Source organism: Meriones unguiculatus, chromosome 4 (genome assembly GCF_030254825.1).
Source record: "Meriones unguiculatus strain TT.TT164.6M chromosome 4, Bangor_MerUng_6.1, whole genome shotgun sequence".
In the NCBI taxonomy this organism is placed as follows: Eukaryota; Metazoa; Chordata; class Mammalia; order Rodentia; family Muridae; genus Meriones; species Meriones unguiculatus.
The window spans coordinates 63801315-63824332 of NC_083352.1; the positions used below are offsets into that span (position 1 = coordinate 63801315).

The 23018-nt window shown below is 47.7% G+C and overlaps 2 protein-coding genes across 2 annotated transcripts; both read left to right on the forward strand.

The window, feature by feature from the left end:
• The first annotated feature begins 9929 nt into the window (after window positions 1-9929).
• Window positions 9930-13653, forward strand: Bst2 (bone marrow stromal cell antigen 2). The gene is made up of 5 exons (XM_021627588.2): window positions 9930-10298; window positions 10976-11051; window positions 11643-11682; window positions 12734-12855; window positions 13025-13653. The coding sequence occupies exons 1-4, from the start codon at window positions 9999-10001 to the stop codon at window positions 12831-12833; spliced, it is 516 nt and encodes a 171-aa protein (XP_021483263.1). The 5' UTR covers window positions 9930-9998; the 3' UTR covers window positions 12834-12855; window positions 13025-13653.
• A 4642-nt stretch (window positions 13654-18295) lies between these two features.
• On the forward strand, window positions 18296-22421 carry Ccdc194 (coiled-coil domain containing 194). The gene is made up of 4 exons (XM_060382030.1): window positions 18296-18946; window positions 20153-20249; window positions 21171-21303; window positions 21712-22421. The coding sequence occupies exons 1-4, from the start codon at window positions 18326-18328 to the stop codon at window positions 21857-21859; spliced, it is 999 nt and encodes a 332-aa protein (XP_060238013.1). The 5' UTR covers window positions 18296-18325; the 3' UTR covers window positions 21860-22421.
• The last annotated feature ends 597 nt before the right edge of the window (window positions 22422-23018 follow it).

The following is a 23018-nucleotide window of genomic DNA, read 5'->3' on the forward strand; positions in this document are numbered from 1 at the left end:
CTCCTCAAACTGCTACACCACACACCAAACACCACAGCTTCTCGGTCCTGGCTCTCAATTTATATCCTCTGAGCCCTAGACCACGCCCCTTTCTGTGCTGCAGCTAGAAGGCCTCTACCAGCTGGCAAAGATCACGCCCCACAAGAGACAACAGGTGTGGACAAACTATAGTCCAACAAAAATCTCGCCCTTGGGATTAAACAAAAACATATTTACATAACATGAGTTTACAAAGACACCAAAACTTTCATTACACTGGTCAGTCTAACATCTCTCCTGCTTTGCCCTGGCTGGCCCTCCAATTCTGGCAAGGGGCAGGGACAGCTCTTCTGTGCTCACACCCTCAAGGCCCTCCCACCTGTGCCCTCCCCCCAGGGCCAGCTCTACTGTGCTATCCAGGTGAATTGTGTGGGGCGGGGGTGTGTGTGTGTGCAGCTTCCCCACTCTCCTGACTCTAGAGCCAGCTCTGCACAATACTTGGACATCAACATGATCCCAGGTGCCAGCCCAGATCAGCGATGTCCCCACGGTCGTTAGTGGTAAAATAAGCCACGAACACTGACGCAGACCCCTGCTGCTGCATGGCCACAGATCCAGACATGGCTCTCAGAGGCAGAGTGGGCTAAGACTTCACCATGGCCTCAGGTGGCAGGGCATCCTGCTCAGATCAGGCTGTTCCTGTCTACCCTCAGCTCTCCAGTTCTGCCTCTCTTCATGATGCTCCAACTGTTCTGCTTTCTTTCCCATCTCTCCCCCGCATCTTGCACATGCAGTGCCTCTCACGGTGGGGAGCCACACAGTGGACAAGCCTCTGGGTGTCTTCTGCTGCCCATGCTGGCATGGCAGTGGGAAGGTCTCTGTATTTGTTACCTTTTGAAAATTTCGTTTTATTTTTTGGGCTGGAGAGAAGCCTCAGTTAAGAGGACCAGCTGCTCTTGCAGAGGACCCAGGTTCAATTCCCAGCATCTACATGGTGGCTCCCAGGGGATCTTATACCCTCTTCTGGCCTCCATAGGCACTAGGCATGCACAAAGTACACAGACAAACTTATAGGCAAAATAGTCAAACATATGAAATAAAATGAACAATTCTAAAAAAGAAGTTAAGGTGTATTTTGTGTGTGTGCAAGTGTGGTGGTCAGAAGAACACTTTGGGAAGTTATAGGTTCTGGGAATGGTGTCCAGAATATCATGTTCAGTTACTGTTGTGGGCATCCACGGACATGGGTTTAAGCCAATAGGAGGTTTTTATTAGCTAACTGCTGACTACACTGAGTGTTCAGGACTGTGGTAGCCCTGAGCCTTTCTTAAGCCAAAAACCATCTTCTGTGTTGCCATAATTCAGTTAACAAAAATAGTTAGCCAGAAACAGAACTACAGAAGCCAAATAATGAGGTTAGTACATTCTGAGATTTCCCCAAAATATGTGGGCTTGGATGGATTAGGCCTTTGCTTAAACTACTTTTGCAGAAGACCAGTGTTTGCTTCCTGGAAACCATCTCCTGGGATCTGACCCCTTCTTCTGACCTCCGCTCAGATCTGTTCTTCTGTGCCTAATCCACACAGAGACATATACTCACTTAATTAAAAATAAATTTAACGGGGCAGTGGTGGTGCACGCCTTTAATCTCAGTACTTGAGGCAGAGGGCAGAGGGCAGAGGGCAGGGGCAGAGGGCAGAGGGCAGAGGGCAGAGGGCAGAGGGCAGAGGCAGAGGCAGAGGCAGAGGCAGAGGCAGAGGCAGAGGCAGAGGCAGAGGCATCTCTTTGAGTTGAAGGCCAGCTTATTCTACATACTTGCCAGGGCTATATAATAAGACCTTTATCAAAACCAAAGAAATCTAGATCTACTCAAGGGGGAAAAATGTCCTGGGTGCTGGAGAGATGGCTGAGTGTCCCGTCCAGCGCGAGTTCAATGGGTTCCTAAGGGTGTGTGTGTGTGTGTGTGTGTGAAAAGAATGGTGGGAAAGAGATGCGAAGAAGAAAGCCAAGTCAGTTTGTCCGATCAAAGCCTCATTTATTAGAAAATTTTACCCAACTTATATAGGGAGAAGGCAGGAAAGGGGGAAGGTTAATTACTGCTGCAGAAGATAGCAAGAGTGCTTTCATGGCTTGAATATTGCACCTGCAAGATACCATAAGGATGTTTTCCTAAGATATCTCACAGATGCTCTAAGACTAACAAACGGATGTCCTCGCAAATCTATCGCCCACGACTTAGGGTCCTAGTAACTCTTCCACTAATTGGCTTTAGGTCTCCACTAAATGACCTTTGCTCACTATTTGGCTTTGGCTTCAGTAAATAGCTTTGTCTCCACTAAATAGCGTTGGCTTCAGTAAATAGCTTTGGCTCCCAGAAGCTGAGCAGTTGAGCACTGGCTGCTTTTCCCCTGGTTCAATTCCCAGCAGCCACACGGCAGCTTACAACTATCTGTAACTCCCACTCCAGGAGAGCCAACACCATCACACATATGTATATGCAAACAAAATACCAATGCACATGAAACAAAAATAAATTCATTAAAAAAATGTGTTTCATCCCTGTGTTGTCATTAAGCAAACTGGTTTTCATAAGAAGAGAGTGGAGCATGTGGAGATACCCCGGCTGACTTTGGCCACACAGCTTCAGTCCTAAAGAGAACCCCTGACTGAACATGGTCTGCTCTGTAGGTCCTCAGTAATCGCTACAAAATCACCTGGCAGCCCCCAAGCCCTGGTCATATCCTGCACCATAGAAACAGGATTTAAACCCAAGCATGGCGGTGCACACCTATCATCCAGCTCTTAGGAAGGTGAGGCAGGAGGATTGTCACAAGTTCCAGAAAGGCCTGGGCTACACAGCCAGCTGGCAGGAACGACGGAGCAACTGTCATGACAAAAGCAGACACAGGACAGTGCTAACCATCAGTAGCCCTCTTGTCTCCTTGAGGACTTGGAGATTCACCTGAACATTGCTACCATATAATCCTGACAGCCTGCTTGTGAGCCTCCAAGATAGGTCACTTCAGAGACCCAGGGAGGTTCATGCTGAGAAATGGCCACAAATGCCCAGCCTATGTGTCACAGCTGGCCAGAGAGCCACACTGTGGCCACTGCTGGGTCACAGGCTGCCTGCATGGCTAGGAATATGGTTGCCCCAGTAAATAAGCTTTTGCCAGTCTCTGTAAGGAGGCAGCAGCCAGAGTTGGCTTCTCAAAGCATCTCTTCCATTTTGTTCCCTCATTTTGTTAGCAGGGTTAAACTAGGTTCACATCCTCAGGTGTGCAGGGCCATCTCCTACTCAGTCCCTTGAAACATTTGCCTAATTGTTTGTTAACTAAGAACAAAAAGTATAACATTGCTATTACTTTAACTGAGGTGCCTAAATTGTAAAAAGCACATAGCCTGCAAAGCCCCACTTAGCACAGATAGATGACCCACTTCTTTGTTCCCTCATCACCTTGAGCTCTGGACCAAATGTCTAGGAGGATGAATTAAGGACATTGGATTCCAGAATGAATGTATTGGAAAATAGTTAAAGGCCTTGGATCAGGCCCCCAACAGAAACTCACTTGCTTAAACCATAATGTTAAAATTTGATTGCATGACCCCGACACTCACCAATCTCTCAGTCACCTTTGTTGTAAAAAGTTATTAATATTTACTATGGGTTTAACTTCTGGTAATGCTGCTGTTAATCCTCAGCAGCTGTAAAACCAAATCACCACACAGAGACTGGGTTTTTAGTTAACCTAGAACACAATGCTGGGCAATATTTACTCCCTCCTAAACCTCCAAGCCCTCAGTTTGCTAACATTTAGATTTCCCACATTATACTTGCTTTTTGTGAAATCTTAGGTCTGGTTTATGCTCCAAGTCCTCCAAGCTCTCCTCCTGCTCTGCTCTCCTCGTGCTCCTCCTCCTTCTCCAGCTCCTCCCCTCTTTCCTGTCCTCTGGCTCCTCCCATTGTACAACATTGTATCCAGTTGTTTTATTTGTGTCCTGTTTACACAATAGTTAGGACAGGATGCTTATAGTGAGTATCACAATGCAATATCCAAATTGAAACCAGAGAGTTGGGGGTGGGGAAATCAGCATTTGAATTAACAAGGGTAAGGCATATACATTTTAAAAGAACATTATACCAACATTTCCCCCTTTAAGTCCAATAAAAGGCTCTTTTTCTTTCAATACAACAATAATTATGAAATTATGAAAACTGTTAGGTAAGATCTACACGTGCAATGTCTAGTCCATGTGTATTTAGCACATGGAGAGGGTATCTTAGGAGAAAGTGTCTGATTATCCTATCTGTCTTGATAAGTTTAAAATTTTATACCTAAATTAACTTTTATCCTTATTGGTATTACCTATATAAAAAGATTTCTTAATTTCTAAACAACTTAAGCTTAAATGTGGTACTGTAATTATTTGGTCTTCAACCCCCTCAGAGACTTGAGAAGGAATAAAATTAGTTATGAGAGTAAATAGGAAGTGCATGTTAGTAGCTTCCAAAATATAAAAAATTGACAGAGACAGTTTGCTGCTGAACAGTTAGTCACCCATAACTCTCTATAACATTGGAGCATTATCTTTAGCCTTCTGGCTCAGAATATTTTGACAGACATATACGTGAAGCAGGAACTTTTTAGGACTTGCTTACCCTGTCTTGGCAGAGTTCGGCAGTCGACTTGTCCTGCATTTAAGCTTGCCCATTTTAGGCAGAATTTGTCTGTTGTGAAGCGAGGGTATTTTCTTTACCCGAGTGGCTTGTTTGCCACATTTGAAGCCATCTCCATATGGAGGTTCTTCGATGCTCATTATCTTCTTTCAGGTAGGTGGGGTGCTGCCAGGAAATGACTTGTCTCATTGTCAAAGAATCTTTAAAATAATAAGAACATTTTAAATGCCACATTCTGTAGGTCTCCGAAGTTTTTGAAGACTACCTATCTTTATGTAATCGCTTTGTATACAAAATCATATTTATCTGTCAAACCTACGAGATATACTCCTGTGATAAATTAAACTAGTGTCTGACATGACTTTGAGTTGAATAACTAACAATTAACTTGTATACCTAATATCCTAACCACCTTTTAATAGTAGTTTAAAAGTATTGGAAGTAACCTTGACTTTCTATCAATATAGTAAAGCTTATACCAATGTATTAAAAATACTTATTTTTGCATCAATATGCAAAATCCTATACCAGAGTTAAAAATTAACCTTATTTGGGAATAACAAATAAAACCTTAAGTTGAGTAGATTCAATAATCTACCATTTTTCTATTTCTATAAAATATCCCTGTATATTCCTTGTTTTATTTTGAATAAGACTGTTAATAAACATCTCCCAATGACAATAAAATTTTGTAGCCATATCAAACAACCAAAAACATACCCAACCCCCTTTAAAGGAAATTGGACGCCATTCTCATGAGTTTCTTTTAGCTGACATTGTGGACATGTAGAAATCCTATAGGGGGCCCAAATAAAAATGGTTAATTAAGCAAGTAATAACATTTGTGGTCCAATAACATTTGAATGTTGAGAAATTTTAGGCTTAATAAAAGTCCTTTTTGGAACAGTCTAAAATGCTGGACCAGTTAAAATTAGTAGCTTTCTTCAAAGTTCTTTTGGGAGCAGGCTTTGATGAGAAAACAGCAATTGAAGCAGTTGAGGCAGGAACAAGCAGAATGCTGGAACATGCAAGATGCTGGAACAGATGTGTCAATGTCTCAGCATGCTGAAGAATGATTTTGTTAGCTTTGATCCAGCATCTCTGGTGTCCAGTTCTTTTGTTCTGCAAACATACAATTTTTCACAAGCATTATAGTGTTCTAAAATTATAAATATATGAGATGTGCAGGATGAAACTAAACTGTAAGTCATTTTTAATCTATATCAATTAAAAGGTTATCACAATGCATTGAGGATATTATAGCCAAGGATTTATTGGCCAAGTATTGTTGAAGTTTTTGGCTGGAGACACATTTTTATGTCTCAGTAAGTTTTAGAGTTGTTCTCATGTAAAGGGATTAGCAATATAAGTTACCATATTATTGAACATACAATTTGAACATACATATTGAACATCATTATCATGTTGAAATCAAAACAAGGTTGGATAGATCAAAATATCTTTTCGGGCTCTTGTGTGCCTGTTGTATTAGGCCAAGCTGCTACCTATTTCCCTAGACAAGCCTCCCAATAGAGACAAGGAGCCTTGAGAAATAAAAAAACGCCTGTTTTAAGGAAACTTTATATAAACTCCTTTTTAATTTAGAATATAAGCGTACTGTAGGTATCTTGTACCTGTTTTGAGGTTTAGCCCTAGATTTTTATATATGTTGTAGCTATTTGTCCTGTCCCCTCGTTTATGTAGAATGGGCAGTTATGCCTTTATAGCCAAACTTTATTTAAACTCCCTCTTACCTTTAGCATTTAAGCATACCCTAGGCATCTTGTTCCTGGGTTTTACATTGTTTGTGGCTATTTTTTGGCTTGTCCCTTATTTATACAGGATGGGCAGTTATGCCTTTATAGCCAAACTTTATTTAAACTCCCTCTTACCTCTAGCATTTAAGCATACCCTAGGCATCTTGTACCTGGGCTTTACAATGATAATGGCTATTTTTTGGCTTGCCTCTTATTTATACAGACTGGACAGTTATGCCTTTATAGCCGAACTTTATATAAACTCTCTTAGCATTAGTATATAAACTCTCTTACCCGTAGCATTAAGTATATCCTAGGCATCTTGTACCTGGACTTTATAATGATAGTGTCTATTTTTTGGCTTGCCCTCTTATTAATATGGGATGGACAGTTTTGTTTTTTAAACATATGAATATAATTTTTGAGTTTTTAGGACTAAACTAGGTTGGCATGTACTTTGCCATCTTTAAGCCTCTTGTGTCTTTTTTACATTAAGCATGACCAACATTTTTCCCCTGTGAAAATGTTTCACGTTTAAAAGGATAAGGTAGTTTCCAGAGCAGTGTGACATTACCTCTCTTTATATAAACGTAAAAATGATGTGAATCCAACCTTTAGACCAATAAGGATATAACATTATTAAGAAAAAAAGTTTACATGGTAACCTTTAGGAAAATTTGGTCATTTTTAATCTTAGAGTATCTCTGCAAATGGCCAAACAGCAGGAGTTGTCATCCTGGCTTTATTATGTAAATAAGCTTGATCCAGAACTCAGAGATCTGCCTGTTTCTTTTTACTTTGTGTTGGGAAGAAAGGCATGTGCCTTCACCAACTTGTTTAGATATATATAGTTTCAAATCAGTATATTTGTAACTCAAAGCCTTTAAATGAAAATCAGCAAAGAGAAAAGAAAATTTTAAGTATGGGGTCAGTTGTGCCAATTTACGGTGTAACAAACAAAGCCCAGTTGGTTATTTTAGTTGATGTTTCAATAAATTGGCGGACCCTTACCAGAAAGAGCTGAGAAATACCTTGCAGCCAGAGAGCTTTGAATTTTAGCCGTTATGAACCTAATTATTTGGATGAGTACTATTGTCTGTAACTTAGTACCCCAATCCTTGGCTTTTTCCCCATTTTCTCCTTGAACTTTCTTGGAGAAGGCATGGAGAAGAACCAACACCATTAAACATATTGCAACCAGATCCATGACTATGACAGCCAAAATGAAGCCAAAAGGGATTAAAACACCCTCTGCCATGGGCAATTCTTTATCTTACATGCAGTTTAGGCCAAACTCTGTCTACAGGTTTGAATGCCTCCAGTTCCTTTCTTTCCTGCCATGGCTGTGGAGCTGAACCAGTTGAGCCAGCCACAGCATAAAAGAGTCATACTTGTTTACCCCTCAGTTAGACTGCAGCAGCAGCCAGTCTCAGGTCTGCCCACAGAAGGCTGCCTTTTGCTCCAAGGCCTGTTTAAGAGTCTCTCTTAAAGAGACAGTAATTGACCTGGGAGTTTTTAGATTTTAAGTTTGGTTTGCATCACTGGGAGCTTATTCCCCCCACCAAATTATGATAAAGTATGATTTAAAGGGTGTGGATACTTAGATTAGTTGGGCGCCATTTGTTGTAAAAAGTTATTAATATTTACTATGGGTGTAACTTCTGGTAACGCTGCTGTTAATCCTCAGCAGCTGTAAAACCAAATCACCACACAGAGACTGGGTTTTTAGTTAACCTAGAACACAATGCTGGGCAATATTTACTCCCTCCTAAACCTCCAAGCCCTCAGTTTCCTAACATTTAGATTTCCCACATTATGCTTGCTTTTTGTGAAATCTTAGGTCTGGTTTATGCTCCAAGTCCTCCAAGCTCTCCTCCTGCTCTGCTCTCCTCGTGCTCCTCCTCCTTCTCCAGCTCCTCCCCTCTTTCCTGTCCTCTGGCTCCTCCCATTGTACAACATTGTATCCAGTTGTTTTATTTGTGTCCTGTTTACACAATAGTTGGGACAGGATGCTTATAGTGAGTATCACAATGCAATATCCAGATTAAAACCAGAGAGTTGGGGGTGGGGAAATCAGCATTTGAATTAACAAGGGTAAGGCATATACATTTTAAAAGAACATTATACCAACACACCTTTCCGTTTTCACCCTTTCAATATGCATTACAGCTTCCCCTCCGAGAGAAGGTTCACCTCCTGGACTGGCCGCCTGTCTGAGCACAAAAAATAAAGCTTGCATTTTAGGCTTCTGTCTCTGAAGTGAGTTTTTTCTGCCTCTACCCCTAACCCAACAGTCTCAACCATCACAGTCCTCATTGCAAAGCACCTAAGTAAGTCCTCTTGGGACCTGGAGGAAGATCGTCCCCCTGCTCGCTCCTTGAAAGCGAGGCAGCCATAAAGGGAACTTCCAGATAGAGGGGAGCTGGTCTGCTGCCTCAGGTACCCCATCAGGCCTTCTCGGAGGCCCAGAGCCCCACCTTGGCTCCACAAGGTAACAAATATTTGGAAATGACCCATTGAATCAAATGTTCATGGTAGTCAGGGTGTGGCTGAGAAATCTGGAAAAGCATGCAAACTCTTTCTGGAACTGCCGATCTGGCGCCTGCGATCAGGACTGTTACATTCTGCCTTCCTTAGCCCGACAGGCAGGAAGTCCCTTCCAAACCCCAACAAAAGGATCTCTCTCCCAGTGTCTCCTTTGGGTTTTTTGTTTTGTTTTTGTTTTGGAGGTGTGGGTAGGGGCAGGGAGCGTCTGTCTAGGCAGGGTCTCATGTAGCTCCAGCTGCACTTGAACTCACCACGTAGCCAAGGCTGGCTTTGAGCCCCTACCCTACCGTCTCTACTGCCTGAGTGCTGGGATGGCTGCTCTCCCTGGCTCTGTGCCGCGTGTGTCCTGAATGGTCCCCACCATCTTTCCTCAAAACACTATCCTAACTCCAGGCCATGCTCCACCGTAGTCTGTATGTCTGTTTTGCCCACCGAGTGCCTGCTGCTCCCAGATATACTTCTGTCTCTTCAGTGAGCTTGCTGGACTGAGGTGGCAAGTGTTCCCACCCGGATGCTCCCAACGCCGGCACAAGAGCAGAGAGGCGCGGTTGCCTTGCCTGGCCGCGCAGCCACTGTTCACAGACTCTCCAAACCCCCATGATCTTTCTGTGGATTGAGGGGGTACGAGGTCACCGCGGATTCCACAGTACATCCTTGCAGCGTTACTGTCCCATTCGGAGAGCAAACGAACACCGTCTATAGAGAGCCCCGGTTCACAGGAGCCTCAAACCCACAAGTGCTAGGCACCCAACAGCCGGCCAGAATTTGAGCTGAGTTCCAGACATTTCTTTTTCTTCCAGGGATTTTCCACAGCAGCCTCTCCTCACGGAGCCCACAGGAATCCCTCCCCTTCCAGGAAAATGAAACTGCAAAGCCCTCGTTTCCTCGTGCGGTAGCGTCCCCGCGGCACCGGGATCGCCGCGGGCTCTGGAAGTTGCTATTGGCCAAAAGCTGCCTTGGGGTGGAGTGTGCATGCTAATGAGGGGAGTGGTCTGGAGGGGTTGCTGACATCTTTGAAGCTCCAGCTGACTGACCGCATGGCACCCACTTTCTACCACTATCTGCCGGTGCCCATGGCCGAGAAGTCGGAGGAACAGGGGAGGACGGCCCGCCGGTGGTTGTCGGTGGGCGCGGTCTTGGTGCTCCTACTGCTGGTGGTCTTGATCACTTTGCTCATTTACTTTGCCGGCAGAGCCAACAGCGAGGCCTGCAGGGACGGGCTGCAGGCGCGCGAAGAATGCCGCAACACCACCAACCTGCTGCAGCGCCAGCTCACCCGCTCCCAGGACAGCCTGCTGCAAGCGGAGACGCAGGCAGCATCCTGCCACCGGACCGTGGTAAGGCGGGAAACTGTCCCCCAAGACTCGGAGGAGGCTTTGAAACCGCCTAACAAGTTCCCACCTCCGCCCCACGCCCCGCAGGCCAGCGACTAAGGACTTTGAAATCCAGGGAGACCCTAAAACTTCCGACAGCTCCGAAATCCGCACCCTCAATATGCCCTCCTTACAGGACTTGAAAGGGCCTCTACATTTTGTGGAGGGTGCTGGAGTTGGGGAGCTTGAAACGGACTTAGGCAGCAGTCTTCCGCTTCATGGGGACATCACTCAGTCACTGATGACTGAAACTTTTCTGTTTTGAGACAAGGTCTCCTACATAGCCCAGACTGTCCTGGAAGTCACTCTGTGGACCAGGCTGGCCTCGAAGGCTGCCTGCCAAGTGCTGGGACGAAAGGCGTGGGCAACCCCCCCCCCCCACCACCAAGTTATTGAAACTTTCAATGTGTCTCTGAGAGACTGGCTGGGAACCCCAGCGAGTGTTTGAGAAGGCTTGCTGAAGTGCAGGGGGAGGGAGTTAAAAACCACTATTTTGGAGATAACACTTTTGTCAGTAAGACTGGGAAGTTGGGAAGGAGCCTGAAGAGCTTTGAGCATAAGGGCCTCTAATTACTTGGCCTAGAAGGATTCCAGGGACCAGGACAACAGCCAACCCATGTCCTGACTCTTTTCTAACTCAGGTGACCCTTCAGGAGTCCCTGGAGAAGAAGGTGTTTCAGACCCAACAGCAGCAGGCCCATATCCAGGAGCTTGAGAGTGAGAAAGGGTGGGGGGAGTGGAGGGGACCAGGAGAGGGCTGGGGTGGGGGAGTGGAGGGGACCAGGAGAGGGCTGGGGTGGGTGATGGAGGGGGCCAGGGGAAGGGGTCCTGTGGAGCTGGGAGGGAACTAAGGGGGAACAGGGCAGGCCTCCAGGTTGGGGCCTAGGGAGAGGTGGTTGCCCAGATTGAGGGTGCATGGCCTGGCTGCTCAGGAGTCTGGGTTCTTTCCAGAGACAAATTGAACACCAAGAATTAAGGGATAAAGATTCAGGAGTAGAAATGGGCGATTATGAAAGTGGAGAGCAGAGGAAATGGGAAACATCCTGTTAGGAGGGTGCTGGCGGATCCCTAGGCAGTCTCTAAGCCAGTTCTTCCACAACCAAGTAGAAGCGGCCTAGGCTGGCCCTTCCTTTGATGCCTCCTTCTTGTCATCAGCACCTCTCCCACCTGACAGCCCTGGCTGCTGAGTGGTCTTGGTAGTTAGATACTTTCCAGTGGTTCCTTTGGGGTGCTGTCCCAGTCCTCGATGTCTCCCCTCGCTCTCACTGTGGCAGTGTGCTGACCACCCCTCTGTTTATGTCATCACAGATGAAGTCATGAAGCTGAAGAAAGAGCTGGAGAATCTGAGGTTAGAGACACAGCCTTCTCTGCCCACCGCCACCTCCTCCCCTCGCTGCTCCACTTTCTTCCTCAAGACCTGGAACCCACTTGGCTAATACAATCCATAGCTCAGGTCTGAGCTGTGAAGAAGGCTTAAATAGGACCTGAGTTCAAATCCCCAGTTACAAACTGGCTGGAGTTCTATGAGTGTAACTATGGTGCCAAACAGTGAGCTTCATGCCCAGGGAGACCCTGTCTCGGAAGTTAAAAAAGAGAGGGTGTGGGTAAAATTGTAGCCTTCCCTATTGCACAATAAAGCCCCAAAGTTCACTACCAGAATAGTAGTAATAATAACTAATAAAAAAAAAAATAAGGTGAAGCCAGGCATGTAGCACTTGCCTTTAATCCCAGCACTTGGGAGGTAGAGGCAGGTGATCTCTGAGTTTGAGGTCTACAGAGTGAGTCCAGGACAGCCAGGGTTACACAGAAGAGAAACCCTGTCCTGAAAATATCAAAACAAAAACCAAACAAACTAACAAAAAAAACTGACAACAACAAAAGCCCAAACAAACAAACAAAACCCAAAAAACCAACAACCAAAAGAACACAAATGAGGGCAGGTGAAAGACTCAGCAGAGAAAGGGCCTGCAGAACAAGCCTGACAACCTGAGCTTGATCCCTAGAACCCACATATATGCCTCTGACTCCATATACACGTCATGGCATATGAGTGTTCATGCATACACGTCACACATGCACATGTATACATACACACAAAAAATAAAATAAAATGTAAAAAGAAGAAAATCAAAGAAAAGAAAATGTGAATTTGAAAGACTAAAAGTAGGGCTAAAGATCTGGTAGAACTCCTGCCTGGAATTCCCCAGTGCGGGGCTGGAGGCATGGCTCAGGGGTGGAGCTCCTGCCTAGAATCCCCCAATGAGAGACTGGGGGTATGGTTTAGGGGTAAAGCCATGCCTAGAATTGCCCAGTTTCATTCCAGCCCAGGAACATTTATAAAGGAGGCTGATTAGCAGAAAGCAGGTGACCTTTGCCTGAGTTGTTCCCTCTCCACCCAGGAACCAGGAAACTTCTAGCACAGAACAGGAGAACTCTGGCAGCTCCATGGTGGTCTCCAGCCCATTGGTCCTCCTGGTGACAATGTTTCTCTTCTTTTGAGGACCCAATAGCTAGCTAGCAGGTGAGAAACTGGGTCCAGGGGAGCTTGTGAACGAAAGGGAGTAATGGTGATGGGGAGGTTGGCATATGGGTGGTACTTGGGCTCAGAGAGGAGCCAGCTCAGCAAAGGGGCGTGATCCGCGGTGGGCGGGATGGGGGGGTGGTTAACCAGATTCTTACCCTCTCTCTAGGCCACAGCCTGTTTTGATGCGGATACAGTTGCACCTGTTTGAGGTCACTGTGGCTGGTGGTGGCTCTGGAGGGGCCACGGCAGCCCTGAGAATGTGTAAACTGATCAGCAGAGCCCAGATTGCGTCTCCCTCCGAGCAGCCTTACGATGGGGGTGGGAAGGTGGGGGTAGGGGTGGGGATTCTGCTTTATTGCTTTCATGGTTTTTGGGAAGAGGTCACTTATTTCTGATGTCTTTGAGCCCTGAAAAATAAAGTAATTTGGAAGAAAGAGCTTGCTTCTAAGTTGCTAGAACTTAGTCATTGGGTCCCCTGCTTCCCCATCCTGCTTCCTCACTTCAGGGGCCACCCTACAAGCTGAGGTGGACACATGATTGCTGAGCACACCCGTCCACCTGCCTTTTCTGCTAGCATTACCATGAAGGTGTTGGGCGGAGGGCTGCTGCTGACTCTTAGCTGATTCTTGCTCATGACTGATGCTCTAAAGAGAAAGCAGGTGTTGTGCGTCTCTGTCTCCCACAGGAAGCTCTGGGCTGGGATTTCTACTAGTTAAGGAGCTCTAGATGTTTTTAGAACGTGTGTGTGTGTGCTGCAATAATCGTAGGGCTAATAATAAACATTATATAGTTCGACACTCATTTATTTATTTATTTTTTATTTACTGCAACACCTGAGCCTTAAAATTCCTTTATCAGTAGTGGCGCATGCCTTTAATCTGAGCACTCAGGAAGCAGAGGCAGGTGGATCTCTGAGTTTGAGTTTCATCTCTGGTCTACAGAGTGAGTTTCAGGACAGTCAGGGCTAAACAGAGAAATCCTATCTCAAAAAAAAAAAAAAAATCAAAACAAACAACCCGAACAGGGGCTGGAGTGTGGGTCCCCTGATCCTAATTGGCTGTTGTGCATTGGAGGTCTCAGGATGCAGAGGTGCTGGGGAGCAGGATGTCAGGAGTTGGTGAGTACAGCTGACATAAAGACACAAGAGCAGTTTATAGAGCTTGAGTCTGAATTGAGGGGCCTACCAAAGAACAAGGGAGGAAAGCCCTTACTTTGCATATGCAGACCTGATTGAAAACAGGCAAACTTAATGACATACCAGTTGAGATACCAAAGCATGCAGGAGTCCCTGCATTGGAGGCAGAACTTTCCAAGCATATTGTAAGACTGCTGGTCACATGATTACTGAGAAGCCAGTTTTCTGGCAAGGGAAATAGAAGCCTAACTGACTTTAGCATGAGGTGGCCATTGTCTCTATGGAGTTGAGTAGGCCCAGACCTGATTTGGGTAGGGAGTGGCCCCTCTCTCCTGTGTGCTCTCTGAGAGAAGTCTGGGGTATGAGCAGCAGTCCCTGGCTTAGGAACCCACATCTCCCCCTTTGGTTTTTTATAATGGGGCTGAGTCATCATCTGTGCCAGCACAGTCTTGGGGAATAGACCAACAGAGGGATGAATATCTCTTTTCTTTTGAGTTTTGGAGCAGGAGTACCACTTCCTCCTGTTCATATAAATAAGTCTAAGGAATAATTATGACAGGAACACAAAAGTCTTTATTGTTGTGGTGGTGTAGGGCTAGCAATCACTCCTTACCAGAAGAACAAGGGAGGGTTGACACATTGTTGTGCCCAATTCGAGAGATCCCAAAAGGCACATGGATGGCACATGGCTATAATCCCAGCACTCAGGGAGGCAGAGGCAGAGGCAGACAGATCTCTGTGAGTTCGGGGCCAGGTTGGTCTAAAAAGCAAGTGCAGGACAGCTAAGGCTACAGAGAGAAACCCTGTCTCAAAAACAAAACAAAACAAAACAAAAATCATTTGACAATGTTGATAATTACATCTTTTGCAGATATCAGTGCAAAGTTCTTCCCTGGGGAAATGGTAAACAGTCCAACTTTATGTCAATATTTTGTTCAATAACTACTAGAAATAATTCCTAGGCAATTTCCATTATTTATCATTACATGGATGATTATTTTGTTGGCTGATCCTGGCGAATATATTTTAGAGAGAGAGAAAAATAAAGGACAGAAATTTGATTCAGGGACCCCTCTCTGCTCTATCCTTGTTTTTCTCCTCTCTAGTGATACAGGGTGGAGCCAGGGGGATAAAGGGTAAGGAAAAGAAGAACCCACAAAGGAACAAAGACCAACCACAGGAATGGACCTGCAAGTGAGAGGGAGAGCAAGCAGGCGCATTCCCTTCCACCATGTTCTTTATCCAGGCTGCAGGAGAGGGTATGGCCCAGACCCCCTCATTAGAAGTAGGTCTTCTCATTTCAAATGACTTAAGAGAGATGCTCCACAGGTGTGCCCAGATGCTTGGGTTTTAGTTCCCAAACATAGTCAAGGTGACAAGCAAGAAGAACCACTGCATGATTTAGGAGGGTTTTCCACTCAGTTACACTGTCATGCCGGCTGCCTCCTATCTTCACCCCCACACTCTTCTCAGTCCTGCGGTGTCTAGCTACGCTACACCCTCCCTCTTTGGGATATCTCTGCTACTCCTCCACACTGAGCCCTACAACCCCACAGACCTGGTCCCCGCACATCTGGGGTCCTCCCACACCCAACACGCATTCCTCTGTTAGCTTCCTTACTCCACATCCTCCTGGGATCCAGCTATTGTCTGCCATTTCCTGCCTGTGGTACTGAGGTTCACAGTCCTGTGTTCCCTCCACCCCACAGTACCCACTGGAGACAGTACTTCCATGGGGATGCCCAAATGCCCCTCACAGGCACCTGTGGATCTTTCTGTGCCTTGATTCTTGTTTGCCCTACTCATTATCTTTCTCTCCATACACAAGTGGTTATCAAGCTCTTCCTAGCCTTGTGCAAATTCTGCCAGCTCTTTTAGATCCTCACTCTTGAGTTTTCTGGAGGTCAGAGAGGCTCAGTCCTGTTTTGTATGTGTGTTCTGGGAACAACCATAAGGCCTGAAGCAGTAGGCTGGCCACCCCTAGCCCCTCACTTGGGGATTCTAGGCAGGGGCTCCACCACTGAGACACATTCCAGCCCTCACTGGTTGTACTTAGGTGCCCTTCTCTGGAGGGCCAGAGAGAGGTCTTTTCTCTGAGGCTGACTTACCATCTCCAAGAGTTCATCTGTGCCTGTTTGTAAAGTATCATCACAGCTGGCTTGTTGACTATTGACTTTCTCTCATAGAAGGAGAGTAGCTTGAAGGGTTATTATCTATGGGTCACCTCTGGTCCCACTCCTGCTCCAGATCGTTCGCCCATTGTTAGCATAACGAACTTATAGATCTCTTGGGATGAACTTTGGAATGGGAGAAGTAGAGGAACAGGCCTCACAGGGTGAAAATTTAGGTTGGGGCTGACTGTCCCTCCTTGGTAAACATTTGGCAGAATCCCTGTTTTGCAAGTAACACATGTTCACAGCTCGCCACTTCCTCCTTGGGTGTTATCTGTGAAAATTTCCTTCCAAGGGGCTAATTGGCTTGGACAAGAGAGAGGACTTCTTTTACTTCTCTTCCTCTTCTTCTTCTCCTCCTCCTCCTCCTCCTCCTCCTCCGCCTCCTTTTTCTTCTTCTTCTTCTTCTTCTTCTTCTTCTTCTTCCTGTATTTGATCTCTGTCTTCTTCATACTGGGGACCCTGGAGGCTGAGGAGGAAGTAGACAAGGGAGACAGCTGCACAGTCATCTACATCTTTCTCTCCCTGTCCCTCTTTCTCTCTGTGTCTCTTTCTGCCTCTCCCTGTCTGTCTCTTGTACACATACACACTCATACTCAGTAATCATGGGAAACACTGAGCTTGCGTGGGTTTCCCAGGTGACCAGCAGTGAGGCCTCCCTCCCCACTACCCTCATCCCCTCCCCACTTTACTGTAACCTGTGACCTCTGTCCTTTTGGTTCCTGGAAATGTTCCATGCATCCACTAGGCCCCAGGTCCTCAGCACTGCTGATGAAGGCCGCTAACCTCTGCCCTAGTTTCTAACATTTTTCTCTTCTAGCCTGGGTCTGGACCTCCAAGTTGTGCCCCGCTGCACAGTTGAGGGCTGGGGGTGGGTCTCCAGAGGGAATCAAGCTGTACAGAGGCTTCTGGTACAGCCTCTCTGGGCCTGATTATTTTTTTTTTTAATTTTTCTTTTTACCTTCCTTTTCCTTTCTTCAAGTTTTTTTCATTCTTTTCCTTTTATTTCTTTTTTTCCACCCTCCCCTTCTCTCCTTCTTTATCTTCCCCTCCTTGTTGTTGTGATATAATGAGAATTGTTCGACCGATGGGAATTTCAATTCCAGCACTGACAGACTGGGGACAGGTTATCAGTCTCTCAGTCTGAGAAGCCCTGACTTCCTTAAGGAGGCCTTGAAGGAGAAGTAGTAGGGCTTCTGTTTTGAGTTGTAGAGAGGAGATGACCTTCCTGGCCGGTCCATCTGCAGGCAGTCCCCTCACACTGTGGTTCCAGGTTCCACCTCTGGGGATTCAGTCAGGTCGGCCCTGCTTGCTCTGAGTGACCAACACTGGCTCCTCTTGACAAGAAGGGAGGCCTGACCAGGCAAGTGCAGAGCGTTTCTGACCTGCCCAGGTGGTTAGGGTGAGACAGGGTCTTCCAGCTTCATTCCATATTTCTATGTAATTTAATATCTTGTATTTTGTTTTGTTTGTTCAGAGCAGGCTGCCCTCAAACTCAGAGATCCCGCCTGCCTCTGACTGGGAGTGTGGGGATCAGAGGGTGGGTCAGCAGGCTTGACCCAATGCCACCTTCTGTTTATGTTCTGAGCAGTGTTGAACCTTCAGTGGCTGGTCTCAGGTAGCCCTGGCTGCCCTCTAGCTACATTCCAACGCCCACCAGTGCTGACAGCTGTGTAATATCAGACACAGCTTCCATTTCATGAACTAAAGGGGCACACAGCAAGCCACCTTCAGCTTACATTTAGTGTGCACCTACTGTGTGCTGGATCCATGTGATCACAAGGTAAAGGATGAAACAAAATGCTAGACTCCGCTTTTCAGGGCCTCAGTTGGAATGTGGGGCCAGCCAAGGAAGGAGTCTCCAGTAACATGAAGACAGGCCGTGGTGTCTGATGACCTGAGGTGCCCCAGGACCCACATATTGCAATGAGAGTTAAGCTGTACTCCGACCTGGACAGACCCCACACCTCCTATGCACACCCAAAATAAATTATACGTAATAACAAAATTTTAAACAACTTAAAAAAAAAAAACAACTTGCTGACTCCCACTTACATGGAAAGAGTGCCCACTAGCGACTGAGCCAGCCAGCATGAAGCCCTTGCAGGATCCGCTCGCATCTACCCTCCCACCTTCCACCCTCAGTTTCCCCATCAACAGAATGGGCTCACCTGCCCTCCCCATCTTCCTAACTAGATTTGGTCTTTGGAGTTTCTTCCCCCACTCCCCACCGTGGGCTCCTGACTTTGCCCAGTCGCTGAGTTCAGGGGAACCTGAGGCTCCAAGGGGGTCCGATGTAAAGGTCCCCGGTCTGTTCGGGAGGGATTCCTGTGCACTCGCCTCACCCCCACCCCTCAGGGAGCCACCTCCGGGCGGGGCGGAACCTGGATGTCCCTGGAGCCCCAAGGTGCCAATTAAGTGCTGGTGGCCCGTCTGGGGTCAGAGCCACGGCGGAATGGCAGAGCCGGGCCCAGAGCCGGGGCTCGCGTGGCGGCTACTGGCCCTGTGCGGTGCGGCAGCGTTCCTGGCGGCGGCCGCGGCCGGAGGGGCGCTGGTGGCCTGGAACCTGGCGGCCACCACGGCCCGGGGGCCCAGTTGTCCTGAACCCGAGCAGGTGAACGCCACGATATGGCCCCCAGACTCGGCGCCAGAGGTGGAAGAACTGTGGCGGCAGTTGGCGGAGGCTGAGCAGCGTCAGGAGAGCCTGGTCGGGCGGCTCCAGCGAGCAGAGGGCGACAGGATAGAGCTGGAGGCGGCGCTCAAGACCTGCAAGGAACGCCAGGTAGGGTCAGGGGAAGTTCCGCAGAGAGTCTGCATGCCCATCTCTGGGGCCTCAGCGTCCCCCACCACCCCAACGGATGGAGAGCAAGTACAGGACTACTATTTCTCTATATTCCAAAATGCCAGTTCCTCTCGGAGTCTAACTTCTAATCACGATGACACTCATTCCTGCTATTGAACACAAGGAAAAAGCCCAGACCCTGAAGCTTTGAGAGACGCTGTGTTGGATCTCTTTGTGCTGCCTCACCCCGACTCCAGGTTCCATCAGTCCTATTTTGAGAGAGAGACACTTATGTCACCTGTAATTAGGAGACTAAAGTTGGCCTCTTAGGGTGGTACCAGCAGGACCTCCCTTTTCCTGGGGCTACCCCCTCAGACTCTTTTTTAACTCTCTTGACTGTACAGGCTCACAAAACGGAGTGCTCAAAATCCAGTCATTGGCAGGATGGTGTCACACATCTGTCATCTGTAGCACAAGGGTGGCTAGGCAGAGAGTTCAAACCCTTCCAGACAGAGGCTCCACCCCGAGCCTCGCCCACAGCCCCTAACTGCAGGACTCCATCCCTGAACCACGCCCCCAGCCCTTCCCCGGGAAATTCTAGGCAGGGGCTCCACCTCTGAGCCAAGCCCTGCACCCTCCTTACTTTTAATTTTGAGACAGGAGCTGCCTAAGGTGCCCAGTATGTATTTGAACTGAGCCTGTAGCCATGTCTGGCTGGGAACTCCTGATCCTTCTGCCCCTACCTTCCAAGTGCAGTAGTATCCTGCCGTGTCCAGATAACATCTGTACTTTAAACTCGAAATGCCCTGGCAAGCAGAGGCAGGAGGACCACAGCACCAGGCCAGCTTGGAGTACAAAACATCAGGGCTCGAACCCCAATATGGGGAAGGTCAGAATGACGCCTGCCTGCTCTCTGCCTACCAGTAGAAGGGCCTGAGGCAGTGGAGGTCACAGCTACCTGGAAAGTGACTTCTGACTGCCCTGCTTGCTGTAAGATGTTCTGAGGAAGCCTGGTCTGTTTTGCAGGAGGGAACCAATGTGAGTGAGCCGTCACTGTTGTCACTCATCAGTTAAACCTGCCTGAGCTAGTGGAGAGTCCTAGACGGAGTCCACAAAACCAAGCACTTTCTGCTTTGCAGAGTTTCGGTGGAACTCAGTGAGCTCCCTGCTCTATCCCTGTCTTCTTCCCCTCTCTTCTGTCTGCAGAGCCGGCTTCAGACCCAACTGAAGACCCAGAAGATTGAGATGGACCAGGCTAAAGCCCGAGGCACGCAGATGGGGCTGGAGAATGGAGAGCTGGCAGGTGTGTGTGTGTGTGTGTGTGTGTGTGTGTGTGTGTGGTCTGGGGGAGGGAATGTCAGGTCCCTAGAAGCATAAAATGATTTGCACAGTGCATGGGCCTGCAATTACTGTGCAAACCATCTAAAAAAGACATGAAAGGATCTCAAATACAACCTACAAGGGCAAGAAAACAGAAATAGACCTGCAAAAGACCTGTAAATAACACAGACTAGGCTGTGGTTGTGGCCCCACTGGTAGAGAGTTTGCCTAGTGTGCATGGAGCCCTGTGTTCACCTGCCTCAGAACACCAAGCAAAACAAACATAAACAAAGGCTGCCCAGTGTGGTGGTGGAAGCTTATTATGCCAGCACGCAGGAGGTAGAGACAGGGAATCAGGAGTCTGGAGTCAGTCTCCAGTCTTTTTGTTTGTTTTGTTTGTTTTTCGAAACAGGATTGGTTTCTCTGTGTAGCCATGGCTGTCCTGGACTTACTTTGTAGTCCAGGCTGGCCTCAGATTCACTGAGGTCCGTCTCACTCTGCCTCCCTGAGTGCTGGGATTACAGATGAATGTCACCACTCCTGGCTCAGTCTCCAGTCTCGGTTTATGTCAGCCTGGGCTACATGAGACCTTGTCTCCAAAAAAGCAGTAATACTACTAAAATAATGACGACGATGTCGACGACGATGACGATGAAGACAGAAAATCATGTGCATGTTTTTTTCTCTTTTGGAGTTTTTGAGACAGGGTTTTCCTGTGCAGCCATGGCTGTCCTGGACTCACTTTGTAGACCAGGTTGGCCTCCAACTCAGAGATCCATTCGCCTGCCTCTGCCTCCGAGTGTTGAGATTAAAGGCGTGCATCACCGTGCCCGGCTGAAAGTCAAGTGTATTTTAAGTCAAGCATGCACAAGGTACGCAGACTACCGCTGTTCTGTCCTTGCAGAAGCCGTGGCGCGATGGGAGGCGGTAGCCACAGAGTCCAAGCAACAGCTGGCAGAGGCGCTCCAGCGCGCAGGCGCAGCAGAGGCCGTCGGCGAGGCCTGCGTTAGCCGCGAGGTGGCGCTGAGGGAGCGCGTGTAAGTTAAAGGGCGGGTCGCGGGGGCAGGACAGTCGCGGCCAAGAACGTAGGTGGGGAGGGTGGAGGTGAAGTTAAAGTAGCAGAGGTTGGTGAGCTGATAGGCTGTAGGGGGTGGGGTCCCCAGGTTAAAGGTGTCATATGGGGAATAGATGGGAGGCGCTAGGGAGGGAGAAGCAGGGGGAAAACACAAGGTTGAAAGGAAAAGGAATATGGAAGGAGAAGAGTTCGGGATTTGGGGAGGATTTTGCAAGGAAGGGACCCGAATCCCTGGGCAAGGGGCTCTAGGACGTCAGAGTTTGGAAGGGAATGGGCAGGGTGCGGGTCCCTGAAGGTGCAGTTCCCCAGAGAGACTCGTGTCGGAGTGTCAGGGGCTCATAGTTAGGCCTTTCTGCGAAACTTTCTGCAGTTATGCCCTGGAAGCCGAGCTCGGCACTTTAAGGAGAGAGTCGCGCCCCAGACTCCGCTCAGGATCTAGGTCTAAGCCCAGCATCCGCTCCCGTCCGAAGTCTGGACCCACGAAGGGCTGCCGGAGGCCACCTCGTGATCCCCAGTAGGATGGGAACCTCGGGCCGGGACAGAAAGTGTGCGTGAGAAGGGTGGCCCACAGCGTCCACGAGCAGCTTTCCACCCAGGACTGCTTAGGAGACAGCACACAGACTCAACCATACCCTCCAGGAGCGCACAGTGCTAGATTACCACATAGGGAAACTGAGGCTCATTTGTTCAGGCCCTGATCTCCCTGGAAACCGCGACACAATCTTCAGGCAAGGCTGAGCTCACCCGGTAGGAGCGTGGGCAGCTCCAGACGGGATTTCAACAGAGAACCGGAGGCACGTGCAAATGAGAGTTACAGATCCTAAGAAGCCTTGAGGATAGGAGCCAAGGCGAGGGTGCCTGGGGCCTGGAAAGGGAGCATGTTTTGGAGGAGATGCCCACGTGGCAAGAAAAGACAGGACAGAAAGTAGGAAGGGAATCTGGTGAGTCACACAGAGGGAAAGGGCTCTCTCTGGGGCTCAAAAGAATAATTGAAAGATCAATAATCAACTCTGGTCTCAGGGGATTCAGCAACCCCCTCTAGCCTACTTTGGTACTACAGGCTTAGCTGTGTACATATATGCAAGCAGATAATATACAAAATAAATGAAAAATTCAAAACGTTTGTGTGTTTGTTTGAGAGAGGATCTCTCTAAATAGCTCTGGCTGTCCTGGTACTCACTCCACATGCCTTCCTTCTGCACAGTGGTGGCACACATCTTTAATCCCAGCACTCAGGAGGCAGAGGCAGGTAGATCTCTGTGAGTTCAGAGCCTGGTCTGAGTGAGTTCCAAGACAGCCATGGCTTCACAGAGAAACCCTATGTCAAAAACAAACAAACAAAAAACACAAACACAAACAAGACCAGGTTGTTCTGGAACTCAGAGATCCATCTCCTCTTCCTCCTGAGTGCTAGGATTAAAGGGATGTGCCACCAGGCCTGGCCAAAAACAAAACAAAACTCTTATACATCCAACAAACTCAAAACATGGTATGGAGAGGGCGCCAAATCCCAGCGCTGGGAAACGAAGCTGAGATCCTGACCTGCCTGAGCTATCCAGTGAAACTGATTATCAAACAAAAACAAAACAAAGCCCAAATGTTTGTAAACACATTGTGTTTGGCTGTACAGAAACACATTCTGGGGAGAGGGGGTTGAGGATGACACAGAGGTCAAGA